The sequence below is a fragment of the Somniosus microcephalus genome, chromosome 12 (genome assembly GCF_052327205.1).
Source record: "Somniosus microcephalus isolate GS21.2 chromosome 12, FLI_Smic_1.0, whole genome shotgun sequence".
NCBI lineage: Eukaryota > Metazoa > Chordata > Chondrichthyes > Squaliformes > Somniosidae > Somniosus > Somniosus microcephalus.
The window spans coordinates 131,303,429-131,324,080 of record NC_140998.1 but is presented as its reverse complement, the minus strand read 5'-3'; the positions used below and the strand labels follow the sequence as shown (position 1 = coordinate 131,324,080).

Genomic DNA, 20,652 nt, shown 5'->3' with positions numbered 1-20,652 from the left:
TTCACCCTACTTACCGACCAGCGGTCGGTAGGGTTTATGTTCAATAATAAACAGAGGGGGAAGATTAAAAATGATAAGATTCTTAGGTGGCGGATCGAGCTCTCCACCTTCGAGTATGACATCATTTACCGGCCAGGGGCCCTTAACGAATCCCCCGACGCCCTCTCATGAGGGATGTGTGCCAGCGCCACCGGGGTTCGGCTACAGACCCTCCACAACACCCTTTGCCACCCAGGGGTCACACGGCTGTTCCACTTCATAAAGTCCCGCAACTTACCCTACTCGATTGAGGAAGTTCGGTCTCTGACCAGGAACTGCCGCACTTGCGCTGAGTGCAAGCCTCGGTTCTACCGCCCAGATAGAGCCCACTTAATCAAAGCTACACGGCCCTTTGAGCGGCTCAGCTTAGATTTCAAGGGCTCCCTCCCGTCAGTCGACCGCAATGTTTACTTCCTGAACATTGTGGACGAATACTCCTGTTTCCCATTCGCCTTCCCCTGCCCAGACATGACCAGCGCCACGGTCATTAAATGCCTCAACAGCCTGTTCGGTATGCCGAGCTACATCCATACGGATAGGGGGGCGTCCTTCATGAGTGAAGAGCTACGCCAGTACATGCTGTCCAGGGGGATCGCCACGAGCCGTACCACCAGCTACAACCCCCAGGGTAATGGCCAGGTGGAGCGAGAGAACGGGACAGTATGGAAAGCAGTCACTCTAGCTCTAAGGACCAAGGGCCTCTCTATCTCCCGCTGGCAGGAAGTCCTCCCAGATGTGCTCCATTCGATACGGTCGCTATTGTGTACTGCCACTAATGCCACGCCTCATGAACGAATGTTTGTCTTTCCCCGGAAATCCACCTCAGGCGTATCCATGCCGTCATGGCTCTCCACCCCAGGTCCGGTATTTGTACGAAGGCATGTGAGGGGCCACAAGACGGACCCCCTCGTGGAGTCAGTGCACCTACTCCACGCCAACCCCTAATACGCGTATGTCCGGCACGCCGACGGAAGGGAGGACACCGTGTTCATAAAAGACGTCGCCCCAGCCGGTAACGACAACAACCACGACAACAACAGCAACAACAATCACAGCAATTCTTACCCACCCACTATATTTTCACCACCCCCGGAAGAACATCGACCAACGGTGCCCCCGCCAACTACCCCTTCAACAACCCTGGCGGCGCCCCCGGCAGAGACCCAGGAGGCCACCGGGGACACCCAGCCGACACCCGCGGCACCACAACAGCTACGTCGGTCACAGAGGACTATCAAACCCCTGAACAGACTAAATCTGTAGAAGGGGTGAATGTGATGAAATATGCCATTCATCAGGCACTGTATTCCCTGTGTTTAGTTTAGTTTCAGTTTCATTTCCTTACCTGTATTGTATTGTGTGTAGGGCTCCGCCCATACCTGGCCCCTACTTAAGCAAGCCCCAGCGTGTCTCACAGCAGTACAGCAGATCTCTGGATGAGAGACACTTCTCCAATGTGTATTACTTTCTGAGTTAATAAAAGCCTTGCTTTGCTCCGTTAACGTCGAGTCTCGGATTCATTGAGGCACATCAGGGGCCATGTCCCCTTTGATTTTCACTTGTTTTCTTCTGCTTCCGAATGCTGGTTACTGCAGGCATGGCAGCTCAACGGTCCAAGGCTGCTCCCCCTTTTGATGACTCCCCCTCCATGCTCTTGTGGAGGGAGTAAGAGGATGAAAGGAGGTCCTCTTCCCCTCCAAGGGACGGACGAAGCCTTTTCAGCACACAAAAGCAGCCTGGCTGCAAATTGCTGAGGAGGTCAGTGCAAGGTCCTTATGCTCACGCACTTGGTTCCAGTGTAGAAAAAGGTTTAATTATCTGATGCGCTCAGCAAAAGTGAGTATAACATCATACTTACCACCTTCAATCTGCTCCCCATCTCTGCTCATCCCCATCACTCTGCATTGGCAAGCTACTCCTGCACATCCCAACTGACCCAAACATCCCTTGCACCCTCACCCATCCCTCTCTATGTACAGAATCACTTCACCATCCTACTATGCACCCCTCACACTCGATCTCACTGTTATGCAATGACAACAACTAAGAACGCACCGGGAGGGACCTTGATATTGGCACCTCACTCCATCTTTGTCTTCCTCTAAAACATCAATGATATCCATTCTTTTCACTGACTCCATCAATCTTGCTGAAACTCCACTTGTGTCCCTCATTGCAAGAAAAGAGAGCCCACAATAAGAGGGAGAACAGGAGGAGGCCCACCATCCCTGGTGCATCTAACAAACGCTGAGGAGGCAGCTCTGGAGCTCGTCGGAGGTGCAGAGGAGCTGGAAGTGGGGGACGGAGAGACGGTCACAGTACAGCAAGCTGGTGACAGAACATATTTGCAACCTTATCATTTTGCTTTCTTGAGTTCTGATCATCTGCACAATGGGATGTGTCTGCTACCTAAATATCACATGACTAACTCATGCCTTTACTCCCCCACAGGACTATCGAGAGCCCCCCTCCCCACTGTCCATGAGGAAGAGCCGGACGACTCCTCAAAGGAACCTGCAGCCTCTGAGGGAGCAGCGTCAGCAGAAATTAGCGCACCCAGCACCAGCACAGAGACGCACACCTCGGTGGGTAGTTTACGAGATAGAGTAGTGTTATCACCTGGTGTATCATAGCTCACAAGTGAGCATGAGCATGATGGTGGCGGCAGTGACGAGTCCTCGTCAGAGGCCACAGGGCGCTCCTAGCTCTGCTCAACTGCATGTAGACGCTGTGCCTCTGGAGCCATCCAGAAAGGGAGCAGTGCTGGAGCTTCAGGAACAAATGCAGAAGGCTCTGACTGGGTTTGCAACCATGGTAACTGCAAGTGTGCAGAGAATGGTGAAGTCCACGTCAAACATGAGCAATGACATGGTGCACGCAATGGCGAATGTAGGTGTCGCCATGGAAAGGATGGCAACCTTCATGGAGGACATAAATCGCCAGACACAGCAGAACATGGTAACATTTCTAAATAGATGGTCATCTATGGAGGATAGATGGTCACTGACATAAGAAAACTACTAGGCACTTGGTCTAAGCATTAAACAAAGCTTTAATCAACTGCTTTACAACATGGAGGTCTAGTTGTGTCCTTCACTAGTTCCTGTTAAGAATGTCCTGCGCAAGCTGGGCCTGTGCCCGAGTATTTATACTCTCCCTGGACAGCGCCACCCGCAGGACGCTCAGTATTATTTCATAAGTCTTTCTTTCATGAATGACTGATTCATGTCAGGCACCTATTGAGGAGAGAAACCAGAGGTTCATGGATATCCTTGTTATGAGGAATGTCAGCACAGAAATGGGTCCTCATGGCCAAACTGATGTGCAGCAAGGTGCTCTCCAGCTACTTGCTAGCAATGAAGTGCGGGTGACCCATGAGAGGGATGGTGGTGGTCGACAACAAGGAAGTGGGGGCTCCTCTCCAAGCGCTCACACTCCCATGCCACTGCGGAGCCCTCGGTCAGAGCACCAGATGCCTCATCCAACTGAGATGGCCGTCTCTGCCCCTGCACAGCCACAGGAGGAGCAGACTGTTGTGGACGCCTCCAAGGCTTCCAAACCCAGAGGACGACCGCCAAAGGCATCTAAGCAGGCGCAGCAAGGAAGTGAGCACGCTGTCTTCTATATCTGCTGAAGCCACAGGGGAAGCATGCGTAAGAGAAAGCTAAAACATAGTCACAAGGGTAGTCACTTGGGTGATTTCATAGTATACCAATTTACGTTTGTGATCTTTATTTCTAGTGTATTAAAGTAATGTGATGTCATTGATGCCCTATGTGTGCTCAGAATTGGAAGTGGCACAGTGAGGGGTGAGGGCACCTTTCATCTGCAGTGATGGTGGGGGGAGTGATAGGAATGTACAGTTCATTGTTCAGGTGCTGTATTGTGTGGAATGGAGGTCCTGCCAACCCTCATGTGCATGTGCTAGCCGCATGTATGTACAGCGTAAAGTTACCCGAATCTGGCATGGATTAATCCATCCCTTGTCTGACCGTCAGCAATGTGCTTGCGTGCTGGTATCACTGGGACAGACGCCTCCACCAGGTGTTCCTCATCTGCAGCCTCATCCGGCTCTTCCTCCTCCTCTGAGAAGGAGGCTGTGCGCTGTGCCACTTGTTCCTCAGGCAGCGGTAAGCTATGCTACAGTGCGATGTTGTGCAGGGCACAGCAGACCACGATGATTCTGGACACCCCGACTGGTGCGTACTGTAGGGGTCCACCAGATCTGTCCAGGCATCTGAAACGCATTTTGAGCAAGCCTATGGTTTGCTCTATGATGCTTCTGGTGGAAATGTGGCTTTCATTGCAACGCTCCTCAGCTTCGTTTGATGGCCTCCTCATCGATGTCATTAGCCACGTCTTCAGGGGATAGCCCTTGTCTCCAAGTAGCCATCCAGAAATTTGGGTTGGTGGATTGAAGAGCTGAGGCACAGTGAACTGCTGCAGGATGAACGAGTCATGGCAGCTGCCAGGGAACTTTGCGCACACATGCATAATGTTCTTCCTGTGGTTACACACCAGCTGCACATTAAGGGAGTGGAAGCCCTTGCAGTTCACAAATACAGCTGGGTTGTGATGGTGTGCCCCAATGGCCACATGTGTGCAGTCCCCTTGGGAAGCCTGCCACATTGGCAAACCCAACCGCTCGCGCCGTAACACTTGCTTCATCCGTTGAGAAGTGGGTGTTGTAGTGGCGCTTCGTAATTTCCAAACATGCAGCCACTGAGCTTTGAGGCTTTTAACAACGAGTAGACACGTGTCGAAATAAAACGTTCCAAAATGTAACTTTGTCTTTAAACTGTTTACTGTAACACCTTACAAACAGAATTACAAAGCAAAACACGTTTAAACGAACACGGTCAAAAACTGTATTGCTCCAGCCATCAAAGCCTTTACCTTCTCTCTAGCCTCGTGGAGCTTGAACTGTAAAATGGCTGGATACCATGTGACAAGCTTAAGGACTGTACCATTGTAGCAAGAATAAAGGGGGTATCTCAGACTATACTACTGGAACAAGAAAATAGGGGGTTTCTCAATACAATAAGTCAGTCAGGTAAATTAACTATTATACTATTTAACCAATATTTTAAAGTATTTTCTTTCTTAAACTTTCATGACTCTTACATTCCGGCCCCTAATTGACTAGGCACATGAAGCATATCAATTACTCAAACATTCTTAAGAGTCATAAACTAATGAGTTCAACATATTTACAATATAAATGTCCACTTCTTTTGTTCAGGAACCTTTCATGCTGCTTCTTGTAGCAGGCAGAGCTTTGTGATCGGTCTTTCCAGGGTCGTGTAACCGTCTGCAAACAATGCATTCAGAGAGTATTTTTCTTATTACAGAATTAGCTCCTGGAATCCAGTATCTTTGTCTTAGCTTTGCAAGCACGTGGTTCCTCCCACTGTGTCCAATACTCTGGTGTATATGCTGAAGAATGAGAGTAGCAAGCCGGAGGTCCTTAGAAAGGATAGCAGGATGCTTGGCCTCCTCTGGCATAGCAGATTTGTTTAGTCGCCCTCCCACCCTCAGTACTCCATCTTGCAGTGTAGGGTCCAGCTTGTAGATATGACTACCTTTCTTGATTGGAGTATTTCGCTGTAAAGCTTCGATTTCTTCTGGATATCTTTGTCTTTGACTGAAGCAAACTATCTCCATCTCAGCCTTGGCCAAATCCTCCACGGTCAATGAATTCTTACCCAATGTGGTCTTGTGCTGGTGCATATATTGCTGTAGAAGCATTCTCTGCTTATCAGGGTTACTTTCAGACTGATGGATAGTGGCTCGATACTCTTTTCTCTTACCGCTCAGGTGTAGCAGCAACTCTTTCAACCTTAGAAACCATGCAACTGCTTTCCTCAACTGGTGCCATCCTGAGAAATGGTTAACAAGCTTGTTCACTGTGTCAAAGTTCTCTTTCGTAGTTATGAGATTTGCTGTGACTAATCTCTTGACTTCGACGTCGTCTTCAGCAATCTGACTTGGCATATCTGGTCTTTCTGGCCATGATCTCTCTGTTTCCAGCAGATAACTTGGGCCTTGTATCCAAGTTTCACTCCTCATGAAGTTTTCAGCCTTCAATCCCCGTGAGGCTTGATCTGCTGGGTTTAATGAGGTGTTTACATACCTCCATTGAGATGGTTGTGTAGCTTCTCTAATGGATGAGATTCTGTTTGCTACGAAGGTCTTGAAGCGTATCTTCTCATTCTCTATATACTTCAGCACCGTCGTGCTATCCGTCCAGAAGACAGATTCCTCTAATGGGAGCTGTAACTCTTTCCGCATCACCTGGTCAACTTTAACTGCAACAACCGCTGCCGTCAACTCCAGTCTCGGGATGGTGACCTGCTTCAGCGGAGCCACCCTGGATTTCCCCATGAGGAAGGCACAATGTTTCTGGCCCTGTTGATTTGTCAGCAAGAGGTAAGTAGCCGTGCCATAGCCATCCTCACTGGCGTCCGAGAAATGATGTAGTTGAGCCGTCTTTGTAACTCCAAAACTCACAGGCTTGATGCATCTACTGACGTTGAAGCTAGAAAGTTGTTGCAAATCTGTCAACCATCTGAGCCATCTCTGAGCTTGACCTTCTGGGATATCTTCATCCCATCCTCTCTTGTCTCTACACAGCTCTCGTAGGATCAGCTTCACCGGCAGAATGAGTGGTGCCAGGAATCCAAGAGGGTCATAGATGGAACTGACCACGGAGAGAATCCCTCGTCTTGTGGATGGTCTTTCGTTCACCATTATTCTGAAGTTGAACGTGTCTGACTCAATGCACCATTGTACACCAAGAGCTCTCTCGATAGGAAGGACATCGTGGCTCAGGTCCAGATCTTTGACTTCAGTGGCTCTTTCCTTTTCTGGGATAGAAGCTAGAACTGCTCTGCTGTTGCTTATCCACTTAGTCAAATGGAATCCTCCATTCGAACACAGAGTTCTAAGGTCTCTTGACAGTGCAATGGCATCGTCTTCTGTTGACACGAACTTCAGTCATTGACGTAAGAGTTTCTGAAGATTGTCTCCACAGCCTCTGATGGTGCTTTGCCTTTGCCATCTTCTGCAGTTTTTCTGAGAGCGTAGCTTGCACAGCTGGGAGATGATGTGGCTCCGAACAAGTGTACAGCCATTCTACATTCCACCATAGCTTGACTAACGTCGTCATCTGGCCACCAAAGGAAACGCAGAAGATCAGCATCTTCATCAGTGACTCTGACTTGGTAGAACATTGATTCTATATCTGCCATCATGGCAACGAGCTCTTGTCTAAACCTCGTCAAGACGCCAATGAGGGTATTAGTAAGATCAGGCCCTTGAAGCAGCTGGTCATTCAGTGAAGTTCCTCTGAATGAGGGGGCGCAGTCAAACACTACACGGATCTTTTTCTTCTTTGGGTGATACACACAGTGATGAGGAATGTACCAGACCCTTCCATCGTCTCTGTTCAACTGTTCCTCAGGCACTTTTACAGCATAGCCTTTCGCTATGATGTTTCTCATGAAGCCTTTGTAGTCTTCGTGAAGGTCGGGGTTCTTGTTCAGCTTTCTCTTTAGACTGATGGCGCGCTGCTCTGCTATGCAGCGATTGTTCGGCATCTTCGCGGTCTGTCTTCTCAGTGGCAAACCAATGTGATAGTGGCCATCAATGAACTGTGTAGACCTTGTCATCAAATCCATGAACTGATGGTCTTCTTGTGACATCTCTGTCCTTTCCTCACAGCTGCGTTCTGAGAAGTCTGCGTTGAACTGCTGTATCAACAGCTCTTCAATGCTTGCGATAGAGATGCAATTAACTGTGACATTTTGTCGTTCCTCCTTGTTCGACTTGTTGCCATCATCTCTCCTTACCGGTCCATTGACAACCCATCCAAGGGCTGTCCTGACGGCGTAGGGTCCATCATCCTTGCTGTTTATCACCTGCCATGGCTCCATAGTTTTGTAGGCATTGGTTCCAATTAATAGGCCAATTTCTGCTTCAATGTATGGGAGAAGCACCTTTTCCAGGTAAGGCCATCTCTCCACATCCTTCTGCAGGGCTAAGTTCCCTATTTTAACAGGAATCTCCCTCTGTGTGAAAACATTAGGCAGGTCTATGAAGTCCTTCTCTTTAAGTCCACACACTTCTAAGTCTGACAGGATATAACTTTGCATTGACTTCTCATGACCCATGGTGCGTAATAGGATTTCTGTTCTTCTGCCTCTAACGTTCAGCTGTCGCATGAGTGATTCTGTGCAGAACGTTGCTGAACTACCTGGATCCATGAAGGCGTAAGTCTCCACAAACTTCTCACTCCTCTTAGACTTGATCTTTACAGGTACGATGGCAAGAATACAATCACTGTCACCGGCCCCAGTGAATCCACAAGTCTCTGGTTCTAGCGACACCAGAGCACTTGAAACAACCTTCTCGTCGGTATTGTTTTCTTCACTCTTCTTAGAGACTTGTTCTTCTTTGTGGATATGCAGCAGACTGGGATGTTTCCGAGTGCACTCTCTGCACGTTGTTCTTTGCTTACAGTTTCTACTCAGGTGCCCCTGAGAGAGACATCCAAAACATAGGCCATTGTACTTCAGAAATTCGATTCTGTCTTTATGTGGCTGTGCCTTGATGTCACTGCAGAAATCCAATGTATGATTCTTCTGGCAGAATAAACATGGCTTCTGAAAGGCGCTAGCAGGCGTCACTGTACTGCTCTTTTTGGGAGATGAGTTCTGAGACTTTTCTTCCCCAGCCTGAGTGACGATAGTTGCAAAGCTGCTTCCCTTGGAACCACCTTTCCCGAGAGTCTTTGATTCAGCAGGCTTGGCTTTCACTCTTCCATCAGTAGTCGGGCTGACATCCTGGATGTTTCCAAACAATGGGTCCCTAGCAATTTTAGCCTGTTTGTCTATGAAATTCACTAAGTCTGCAAACCTGGCTCTACTTTTCCGTCTCTCCATTACCTCAAAGGCTGTTCTTCTCCATTGTTCTCTCATCCTGTAAGGAAGCTTAGAGATGATGATTCTCATAGTCGTAGGATTGTCCATCTCTTCCATGAATTCAACATCCTCCATGGTGTTGCGACATCCTATGAGAAAAAGAACATATGTGTTCAGTGCCTCCCCGTCCTCCGATCTGATCTGTGGCCACTTGGTAGCCTTTTCAATATATGCAGTGGCTATCTTCAGCTCGTTACCATAGTGCTCCTGCAGCAACTTCCTGGTTTCTATGTATCCCCGGTCCAGTCTCATGAGTTCACAGCTTCTGACCAGGTCTTGTGGTTTACCACTGGTGTACTGTCCCAGGTAGTACAACTTAGCACTGCTGCTCTCTGTTTTGGAGTCAATGGCTTGTTCGAAGGATCTGATGAAGGGCTTATACTTGAGTGGGTCGCCTTGGAACACTCGTATGTCTCTTTGAGGGAGTCGAAACAGATTCTGTTGTTTTACAAGCATCTCTGTAATTTCATTCTGACGTTGCATCACTCGGTATAGGCTTCTCTCTGTGTCTTCAGGCCTCTGGTGGTCATCAGCAGTGTCTAATCTAGACCGTCTGACGTCTGGGGTAGCATCACGTGCTCCTGTTAGTGGAGAGGCCTCTCTTCCACGCTGTAATGCCAGGAGATGGCCTTCAGACTCTCTCTTAACTCTTGAAGGTGCCCTGGATCCAACTCTGTGTGACAACATTGACTGGCAGTATTCGTTCATGCCATTCTGTGAGCCTTCATAATCTTCATACACACTCAACCTGGCATCTGAGACCGCAATAGCTGTTTTTAGCTCCAACTGTTCTTTCTTTGCCTGCACTTGGGCCTGTTGGGCCTGCAGTTGGGCCTGCAGTTGGGCCTCTTCCCGTTCAAGAGCTTGCTTCTCCACTAAAGATGCTGCGCGCGCCATCAACGCTGCCTGTTCAACCTCCTCTCTCATGCGTCACGATGAGCATGTGGTAGAAGCGACTGACCTGTGTCCAGAAACAGAGCTACCTTCTTTTCGATTTTTGCTCAGTCTGGCTGAAGTCTCTGAAATGCTATCATCTGGTCCGACTTCATCGTCATCTTTATCTTTCTCTGCTGTATCAGCATCTTGACGAATCTTTAACATCCACTGTTCTGTGGCCTTGACATAGTCCTTAATGCTGGATGATTTAAGATCAAACCAGTTGTGCTGATCAGCGTTTCCCTCTTCTTCAGACAGAAGTGCTAATATATCTTCATTGAGTACATTAAATTCTTCATGCAACTTGGAGAAATCACAATGCATTATGTCTTTAACTTTCTTAATGTTAGCATTATCTTCCATGAGACAATCAATTATCTTCATTTTTCCAGTTATCTGAGCTAATTTAGCCCTCCTTGCACTTATGCTTCTATGTAACTTCTCTTCCATTGCCTTTGGGGTGAGCTTTACTTCCCTCTTTTGGCCAACAATCCTTCTGGCTGGGGGAAGCTCCTCATGGCTCCATAAGGCCTCGGCCATTTTACCCGCAGCTCTTATTTAGCTTCTCAATAGAATGAACAAGGCAAGTAACAGTCACTGTACCTTCGCTTTCTTATATTGTTGTCTGGCTCCGTGACCATTCATGTATACGTTCGCCGACAATTCCGTCCTTTCCTTCTTAGGGAGCTAGTTTTTGACTAATGTAGTGGCGCTTCGTAATTTCCAAACGTGCAGCCACTGAGCTTTGAGGCTTTTAACAACGAGTAGACACGTGTCGAAATAAAACGTTCCAAAACGTAACTTTGTCTTTAAACTGTTTACTGTAACATCTTACAAACAGAATTACAAAGCAAAACACGTTTAAACGAACACGGTCAAAAACTGTATTGCTCCAGCCATCAAAGCCTTTACCTTCTCTCTAGCCTCGTGGAGCTTGAACTGTAAAATGGCTGGATACCATGTGACAAGCTTAAGGACTGTACCATTGTAGCAAGAATAAAGGGGGTATCTCAGACTATACTACTGGAACAAGAAAATAGGGGGTTTCTCAATACAATAAGTCAGTCAGGTAAATTAACTGTATTATACTATTTAACCAATATTTTAAAGTATTTTCTTTCTTAAACTTTCATGACTCTTACAGGTGTAATTGGCCGACTTGCCAAACAGGGCATCGGTAACATGCTTTATGTATCTGTGTACGGCCAACTGGGAGATGCCGCTGATGTCTGCTGATGATCACTGGAAGGACCCTGACGCAAAGAAGTTGAGGGCGGTGGTGACATTGACAGCCACTGGTAAGGAATGTCCACCCGCTCCACTGGGCTGCAGGTCTTGGTGCAGCATTGTGTAGATGTCTGCGACTACCTCTCGCGAAATGCTCAGCCTCCTTTGGCACTGCTGCTCACTCATGTTGAGGAAGCTCATCCTCTGCCTGTAAACCCTGTGTTGGGGGTATCTCCTGCGGCGCAGTGCAGCCCTGCGCTGACGGCCTATGCCCTGTGCAGCATCAGGTGGCTCAGGAGAAGGTTGGCGCTCTTGTTGTCGGTGCTGCTGGTGTGCCTGGTTCTGCTGCTGCCGCGGCTGCTCATCCTCCGAATCTGAGGACCATGATGAGAGAGTATCAAGCGTTCCCATTCTACTGGTGAAAATGTCACTTGAGGATGAAATGTTATAAGCGCTCAGTCAAAGTGGAGAGAGGTTATTACAAGGAGGTCACAATGTATATAGATCTCACAACACACACTTACAACCTCAATACACCTGAAAAATGTCTTCCAAATCTTGCAATCAGAAAGTTCTGGCTTTTGAAATTGAACTGATGTGGCAGGTTAGCTTTAATGCTGCTCTTGCAGCTGTGAACTGTTCAGCTTGTTGGAACACCCGACACAATCAGCTGGCGTGTTTCTGAAACGCTGTGGAACATGCTGAAAATGTTGCAAAATTGAAAAGCCCTCTCAAAATAGCATTAAACAGGTAGTTAACTACCTTATCTACCTCTCCCGCTGCTTTGTGTTGGGTCTGATCAGGAGTCGCAGACCCGACACTTTGGAAAGTCGCGTGGAGACAGGTTCGCGGTGGGTTCACAACCTGCCATCTATCATCTTGGATTTAACTCCTGACCCACCTCCAAACCCGCCCTCTGAGCGCCAGCAAAATCGCGGTCAGAGAGTGGCTTTTGGTTTATAGTTCTATCTTTCGAGCCCTCTGAAGAAGTGTTGAAAACCATGCTCCTTTATACGCCATATTTCTCCTACATCAAAGGTACATGTCACAGATAATACCTCATGATGTATCTATTCCTGAGTCCCTTGAAAACAGTCTATTCATCTAAACAGTTGTACTTGTTTACTTCAAGCTACTTTCCTCAAACAAGACTTCCTGACTTAACTGTTCTTGAATCCTTTGAAGAGTAGGTTTTATTAACCATTATCTTTCTAGACGATAGGTAATGGATCCCTCTACCTATGTTTATTACACTAGTCAAAGTTATACTTTAATCACCCATGGTTGACATCATTACTGTCACTTAATTCCTTGCACAAGCATTCCTCCTATGTAACATTCAGACACTAAAAGCAGAAGACAAGCTATGTTTTCTTCTCGTGACACTTCAAAGCCATCCTGTTTATATTGGAAAGTGCGTTGTTCCAAGATACAAGGAAGTTTGATTATTAACCCATTACCTTCCCAACATACAACTCTCCAGGATGTCCAACACCTAACAGTAAAACTAAATGCCTAAAACTAAGTAGGTACCTTGGCTTTCTCATCAGCGATCATGTACAGCTCCTGCTCACTCATCCAAACTTCGGCTTCTGCAGCATCCAGATAATATTGTTGGGCTTCATTTGCACCTTCCAGACGCTTTTGTCTTTTCTCGGTTTCTTCCTCCAGTTTGTCCCACAATCCCTTTAACTCTTTCAATTGCTCTTCGATAGCACCCGAGTCAGGCCTTGGTTCCACAATCATCTTTTCTCCTCTTTCCAACACATCATCAATACGTGGCTGATGCCCTTGGATCTCCTTCTGAAGAGTCTGTGGAAACAGAAGAAAGGCTTATAGCAGTAACAACAGGGGGTTATCACGTGGACCTCTTGAGTTTTGTTTGTATCAGGTAACCATGAATTTGCAACTGTGCATTACTATTATTCTTCCAGTAGTGAGAAAGCCAAATAATCCACAAACATCATGTTATGGAGTATATAGTTGAAGTGAAAGAATAATGTTAATCTTTCACCAGCGATAAGCTTTACAAATATTGATTGTTATTTTGTCAGCTACAAAAACAAATTTGTCTGAAATCTTCAGGAATGAGAGATATGGGGTAGATTTTCATAAAGCTGTCGGGAAGGAGGCGGGACTACAGCTTTTGGGTTTTAGTCCCGCATATATCGACGTCCGCCCAATCCGCGCGATTTTCCCTTGATTGACCTTGTTAAGCCCACCCAGCGGGCTCAGCAGGCCAATTAAGGGCCACGCGGCAACAGGTGACGTTACAGACTGAAATTTCATCTGTCAAGAGGTCTTGACAGATGAAATATCAGTGTTTCACAGCTGTTTGAAGCTGTCAAACACTGACAGTCTGACTTCTAACCTGAGTCCTCCTACACAAACTCAGTTAGAAGTCTCACCGGCAATGAAAGCTGAAGGCTGTCACTGTTGACAGCTCACAGCCATTTTGCTTTCAGTGCCGGCTGAGTGATGGACTCCCGAAACCTAGAGGAGGAAAGGCTGTTAAGGTAAGTACAGGTAACTTAAACTTCTTTACACACTTTAGACACACCAAACACACTTACCTTTGCACTCATGCACCCATCACTCACCTGAACACCGACATCGCGACCCCTCCAAGTCCTTCAACCCGACGGCCCGCCTGCTCTAACCTGGCGTGGTTTGGAGCTGTCGGGAATCCCACACGACACCCCTCAAAATAGGGATTAGGCTAAAAACTGCCTGTTAACTACCTGTTAACAGGCAGTTAATTGGCACTAATCCCTTCCCGCCTCGGGTCAGCGGGTCCCAGTGCGGGGCGGGTACCCACCTCCCCTGAAACTTACGTGGAGGCGGGTTTTGGGCGGGACGGTGTCGGGACCCCCAAAATCAGGATTTTCCCCCCCCACACGCCTGAAACCCCACCTGACGGCTCCAGGAAAATCGACCCCATAGTATTATGGTATAAAACAAAGGTTGTGTGCTTTACTACACACTTATGGTCAATTCTATTTGCAGAGGGCAAAATGACCAAAAAACAGTCAACGTTCATTTTACTTGGACTTAGAGGCTAAATGGATAAGGATAGAAACTGGATAGATTAAAGGTCCGCCGCGTGCTGATTCCACAGCAGTAGTTGGGCATCAGACATCTATTCTAAGGTAGAGTAATGTGCGCAATGTAGAAGCTCACACTCAGTGATGAAATACATTGGGGTAAGCCTTAGGCTTGTATTGTCCAGTGCTTAATCTTCGGCAAAATAATCCTCTGTTAAGATATATATGAGTTAAAATAAATTTCAACAGTTCAAAAGCCAGTGACAGAAAGAAAAAATATTTTTGTGTTTAAAATTTCATAAGTACAGAATTGCACTGAAACACTCGATGCAAAGTTTCCACTAATACTACCTACCTTATTTTTCTTCATTAAGAGCTGTACTGTCTGGAGGTTGTGGCCATGGTCTGTGCTTGTAGCTAAGGGCATTCGTTCCTGCACCCAAAGCTAAAAGAGAACATGAAAAAGTGTAAATTCTCACAAAACAAATCCATTGATATCTCTGTACAATTTACTATTTTAAATAATCTGCTGTGAAAAATACAAGCATCACTTCTTACAATCTCATCTTCCAGATCACGGTAAAACTGGTAACCCATCTTTGATATGTGGAGGTTTTGACGCCGTTCCTGCAGAGGGCTCATCAGCTGTAAGAATCTACTCTCTATATCCTTTGGTTTCCCATCTGTCTCCATCTGACCCTCTTGGGAGGGAATTCTGGTCTGAGTTAGAAGCTCCTCCACCTCTATCTGTCGCACCTCCACTTGGTTTTCTATCATCTGTCCACAACAAAAACAATTGGTTCAGGCATCTCCAGTTCTTCATTGCAACATTTTCCCTTTTGAACTAAAAGAAAACAAGAATACACTGCACCAGAACGACTGAGCAACAAATCAGTAGCATATCAGCACAAAGTTGATCATCGGGTTGGTAACATGTCCCAGTACACTGGCAGTTTCATGTAAGGGTCTTTATCATTTTACAGGATATACCGAGTCCTGAAATGGTAAGATGTCAGCAAAACAAAGATGGTAGCAGAATACTTCTACTGGAGCCGAAGAGCTTTCAGAGAAACAAACTTGAGTGTCATGAATTTACTTAGGAGGAAATTGTTTTTGACATTTTTAAATAAACTTGGTAATAGACATCATGTAAAACTGTAGGATAGGAGTGGTTACCCAGAGAACTCATCAAATATTGAACAAGGCCAGCTGGAGTTACATAGAAAAATAGGAGCAGGAGTAGGCCATTCGGCCCTTCGAGCTGCTCCGCCATTCAAGATGATCATGGCTGATCCTCTATCTCAATACCATATTCCCCCTCTCTCCCCATACCCCTTGATGCCTTTTGCGGCTAGAAATCTATCTATCTCCTCCTTAAATATATTCAGTGACTTGGCCTCCACAGCCTTCTGTGGTAAAGAATTCCACAGGTTCACCGCCCTTTGAGTGAAGAAATTTTTCCTCATCTCAGTCCTAAATGTCCTACCCCATATCCTGAGACTGTGACCCCTCGTTCTCGACGCCCCCCCCACCACCCCGCCCCCCCTGCCCCGGCCAGAGGAAACATCCTCCCTGCATCCAGTCTGTCTAGCCCCGCCGAGACGGGATTAATTAAAAATGTCCTCGTAAAGGATCCCCTTGGAATGAGTGACCATAACATGGTTGAATTCCATATTCAATTCGAGGGTGAGGAGGTTGGATCTCAAACAAGCGTGCTAAGCTTGAATAAAGGAGACTATGAAGGTATGAGAGCGGAATTGAGTAGAGTGGATTGGGAAAATAGATTAAAGGGTAAGATGATACATGATCAGTGGTGTACATTTAAGGAGTTATTTTACAACTTCCAAAAAATATATATTCCACTGAGAAGAAAAGGGTGTAAAAGAAAAGACAGCCATCCGTGGCTAAGTAAAGAAATTAAGGATAGTATTCGACTAAAAACAAGGGCATATAAGGTAGCCAAATCTAGTGGGAGGATAGAGGATTGGGAAAACTTTAAAAGACAGCAAAAAATAACAAAAAGATTGATTAAGAAAGGGAAGATAGATTATGAAAGTAAATTAGCAAAAAATATAAAAACAGATAGTAAGAGTTTTTATAGTTATATAAAGAGAAAAAGGGTGGCTAAAGTAAATGTTGGTCCCTTAGAGGATGAGACCGGGAAATTAATGGTGGGAAATATGGAGATGGCAAAAACACTGAATGAATATTTTACATCAGTCTTTACAGTAGAAGACACTAAGAATATCCCAACACTGGACAAACAGGGGGCTGAAGGGGGGGGAGGAGCTAAACACGACCAAAATCACTAAGGAAGTGGTACTCGGTAAAATAATGGGACTCAAGGCGGATAAATCACCTGGACCTGATGGCTTACATCCTAGGGTCTTGAGGGAAGTGGCGGTAGGGATTGTGGATGCATTGCTAAAAGTTTTCCAAAACTCCCTGGACTCGGCAAAGGTCCCGGCAGACTGGAAAACTGCTAATGTAACACCCTTATTTAAAAAGGGCAGTAGACAGAAGGCTGGAACCTATAGACCGGTTAGCCTAACATCTGTGGTAGGTAAAATTTTGGAGTCCATTATTAAGGAGAAAGTAACAGGACATTTGGATAATCATAATTTAATAGGACAAAGTCAGCATGGTTTTATGAAGGGGAAGTCATGTTTGACAAATTTGCTGGAGTTCTTTGAGGAAGTAACGTATAGGGTAGATAAAGGGGAACCAGTGAACGTAGTGTATTTAGACTTCCAAAAGGCATTTGACAAGGTGCCACACAAAAGATTATTGCTTAAGATAAAAAATCACGGGATTGGGGGTAATATTCTGGCATGGATAGAGGATTGGCTATCTAACAGAAGGCAGAGAGTTGGGATAAATGGTTCATTCTCAGACTGGCAATCGGTAACTAGTGGTGTTCCGCAGGGGTCAGTGCTGGGTCCCCAACTCTTTACAATCTATATTAACGATTTGGAGGAGGGGACCGAGTGTAACATATCAAAGTTTGCAGATGATACTAAGATGGGAGGGAAAGTAGTGAGTGAGGAGGACATAAAAAACCTGCAAGGGGACATAGACAGGCTAATTAAGTGGGCAGAGATTTGGCAGATGGAATACAATACTGGAAAGTGTGAGGTTATGCACTTTGGCAGGAAAAATCATAGAGCAAGTTATTATCTTAATGGCAAGAAACTGGAAAGTACTGAAGTACAAAGGGATCTGGGGGTCCTGGTGCACGAAACTCAAAAGGTTAGTATGCAGGTGCAGCAAGTGATTAAGAAGGCCAATGGAATGTTGGCTTTCATTGCTAGGGGGATAGAATATAAAAATAGGGAGCTATTGCTTCAGTTGTACAAGGTATTGGTGAGACCGCACCTGGAATACTGCGTACAGTTTTGGTGTCCATACTTAAGAAAGGACATACTTGCTCTCGAGTCAGTACAAAGAAGGTTCACTCGGTTAATCCCGGGGATGAGGGGATGGACATATGAGGAGAGGTTGAGTAGATTGGGACTCTACTCATTGGAGTTCAGAAGAATGAGAGGCGATCTTATTGAAACATATAAGATTGTGAAGGGGTTGGATCGGGTGGATGCGGGGAAGATGTTCCCGATGATGGGTGAAACTAGAACTAGGGGGCATAGTCTTAGAATAAGGGGCTGCTCTTTCAAAACTGAGATGAGGAGGAACTACTTCACTCAGAGGGTGGTAGGTCCATGGAATATGCTGCCCCAAAAAGCTGTAGAAGCTACATCATTACATAAATTTAAAACAGAAATAGACAGTTTCCTAGAAGTAAAGGGAATTAAGGGTTACGGGGAGCGGGCAGGAATTTGGACATGAGTCTAGGTTCGGATCGGTCATGGCCCTGTGGGTAGCGGAGCGGGCCCAGGGGCCGTGTAGCCTGATCCTGCTCCTATTTCGTGTGTCTAATTCTGTTAGATTCAGGAGATGGTTCTGTGATAGTGGATTGGCGGTTAGGATCAGATCAGCCATGATCTTATTGAATGGCGGAGCAGGCTCGAGGGGCCGATTGGCCTACTCCTGCTCCTATTTCTTATGTTCTTATGTCAGAATTTTACACGTTTCAATGAGCTTCCCCTCTCATTCTTCTAAACTCTAGTGAATACAGGCCTCGTCAACCTAATCTCTCCTCATACGACAGTCCTGCCATCCCAGTTACCCAGCAGTTCACTACTATCAAATCTTCTTCGTCGCTAAATTACAGGATTAGATCAGCTGGCATCAGTCAACTTTAACTTAAAAAAGTTGTGTGCATCATCTGGCCATTAGTGGGTGCTGCTTAACAAACACTGTTCTCCAATGGGTTTTTAGCTGATCCCGTGGCTGCTTTGTATTACTTTTCAACACTTTCTTTTAAAAAAGGAAAGCCAGTAATATACCAGATCACTCTTCTATGCGCTGTGCACACGCATTGAACAAAATCTTAAAAATCATCAAGCCTCACCTTGAGGATTCATCAACTTTAATGGACTTACAATTAATGCTTTATACAGCTTATCCAAGGCAACTTATAAAACTAGCCATCGTTACACCTTAATCAATTACAAATTCACATGGGGCATGTGAGCCTGCAAAGCACCCTCACTAGTCTCCACGTATCCTCACTATTTTATTTTAGAGTTATATTTAATTATAATAATCCTTTTTCACTCTCCTCTATGGGGGTCTTATTTGCTTTATTAGTATTAATTGTGATAGAGGACAAATAGTGTGCATAATTAGGGTGTGGCCTTTATTGGGCTCATTATTTGCTATGGCACCCATTGGAGTATAAAAGCAGGGAAGTCCTGCTACAACTGTACAGGGTATTGGTGAGACCACACCTTGAGTACTGCGTACAGTTTTGGTCTCCTTATTTAAGGAAGGATATACTTGCATTGGAGGCAGTTCAGAGACGATTCACTAGGTTAATTCCAGAGATGAGGGGTTTGACTTATGAGTAAAGGTTGAGCAGGCTGGGCCTATACTCATTGGAATTTAGAAGAATGAGAGGTGATCTTATCGAAACATATAAGATACTGAGGGGGCTCGACAGGGTAGATGCAGAGAGGATGTTTCCCCTCATGGGGAAATCTAGAACTCGGGGGCACAGTCTCAGAATAAAGGGTCGCCCTTTTAGAACTGAGATGAGGAGGAACTTCTTCTCTCAGAGGGTCATAAATTTGTGGAATTCTCTGCCCCAGAGAGCTGTGGAGGCTGAGTCATTAAATACATTTAAAGTGGAGATAGACAAATTTTTGCAAGATAAGGGAGTGAAGGGAAGTGGTTTTGAGCCCTAGATCAGCCATGATCTTATTGAATGGCGGAGCAGGCTCGAGGGGCCAAGTGGCCTATTCCTGCTCCTATTTCTTATGCATACTCCAGCTTCTGATTTGCTGGATCCACACTGATTGAATATTGAGCAATCATGTGTCCATTATCTACCGTGCTGTTCCACCACATTTGGGTGTTAGGCTGCCTACCTATTCAAATAAGCACAACATGCCAAGTTATTTCTCTTGTAATACTCTACTCTGTTGATTTTGCTTACATGGATTTAGAAAAGTGATTTACTGGTTCAGGGAATAAAAATTAACAAAAGGGAAACAGAAATTAATTCTGACAATGCCATTGAGGTAATAAAAAGCAGAGTACCTAACTGGCTATGTATGAGAATTTATTATCTATGCTACCAACTGTTTTAACTCCTTACAGATAGGGCTGGATTTTCTTTGAGGCGGCGTGTAGGAGGCGGGACTACAACTTTCGGGGTTGTAGTCTGGCCTCCATCGAGTTGTAGCCAACCCACGCGATTTTGACTTGATTGACCTTGTTGAGCCTGCCCAGTGGGCTCAGCAGGCCAATGAAGGGCCACCCAGCAACAGGTGATGTCACAGATTGACATTTCATCTGTCAAGACCTTTTGACAGATGAAATATCAGCATTTGACAGCTGTTTGAAGCTGTCAAACACTGACAATCTGTACTCTAAGTTAATTCCTTCCTCACAGGATGATTTAGAGATCTCCCCAGAACAGAAAGCTTAATGCTGCAATTTTTGACAGATCGCGGCCATTCTGCTTTCTGTGCCGGTGAGGTGAGGGACGCCCGAGACCTGAAGGAAGAAGGACTTTAAAGGTAAGTAAAACTTCTTTAAACACTTTAAACACACCAAACACACTTACCTCTGCACTCATGCACCCATCACTCACCTGAACACCGGACATCTCGACCCCTCCAAGCCCATCAGCCCGACGGCCCGCCTCGCTAACTTGCCGTGGTTTGGAGCCGTCGGGAATCCCACACTTCACCAATAAAAATAGGGATTAGGCTAAAAACTACCTGTTAACAGGCAGTTAATTGGCACTAATCTCCTTCCCGCCTTGGGGAGACAGGTCCCAGCACGGGTCGGGTACCCGCCTC

General features: G+C 45.9%; 1 protein-coding gene across 2 annotated transcripts in view; it reads right to left on the bottom strand.

Annotated features, from left to right (window-relative positions):
- LOC147109531 (spectrin beta chain, non-erythrocytic 1-like) overlaps positions 1 to 20,652 on the bottom strand; it is a 490,086-nt gene that overhangs the window by 132,008 nt on the left and 337,426 nt on the right. For both annotated transcript variants that reach the window (XM_086003569.1, XM_086003568.1), the window contains exons 21-23: positions 14,786 to 15,004; positions 14,583 to 14,672; positions 12,717 to 12,995 (exon numbers count right to left, since the gene is read on the bottom strand). In XM_086003569.1, the coding sequence (XP_085859695.1) occupies positions 12,717 to 12,995; positions 14,583 to 14,672; positions 14,786 to 15,004 (588 nt within the window). The remainder of the gene's footprint in view (positions 1 to 12,716; positions 12,996 to 14,582; positions 14,673 to 14,785; positions 15,005 to 20,652) is intronic.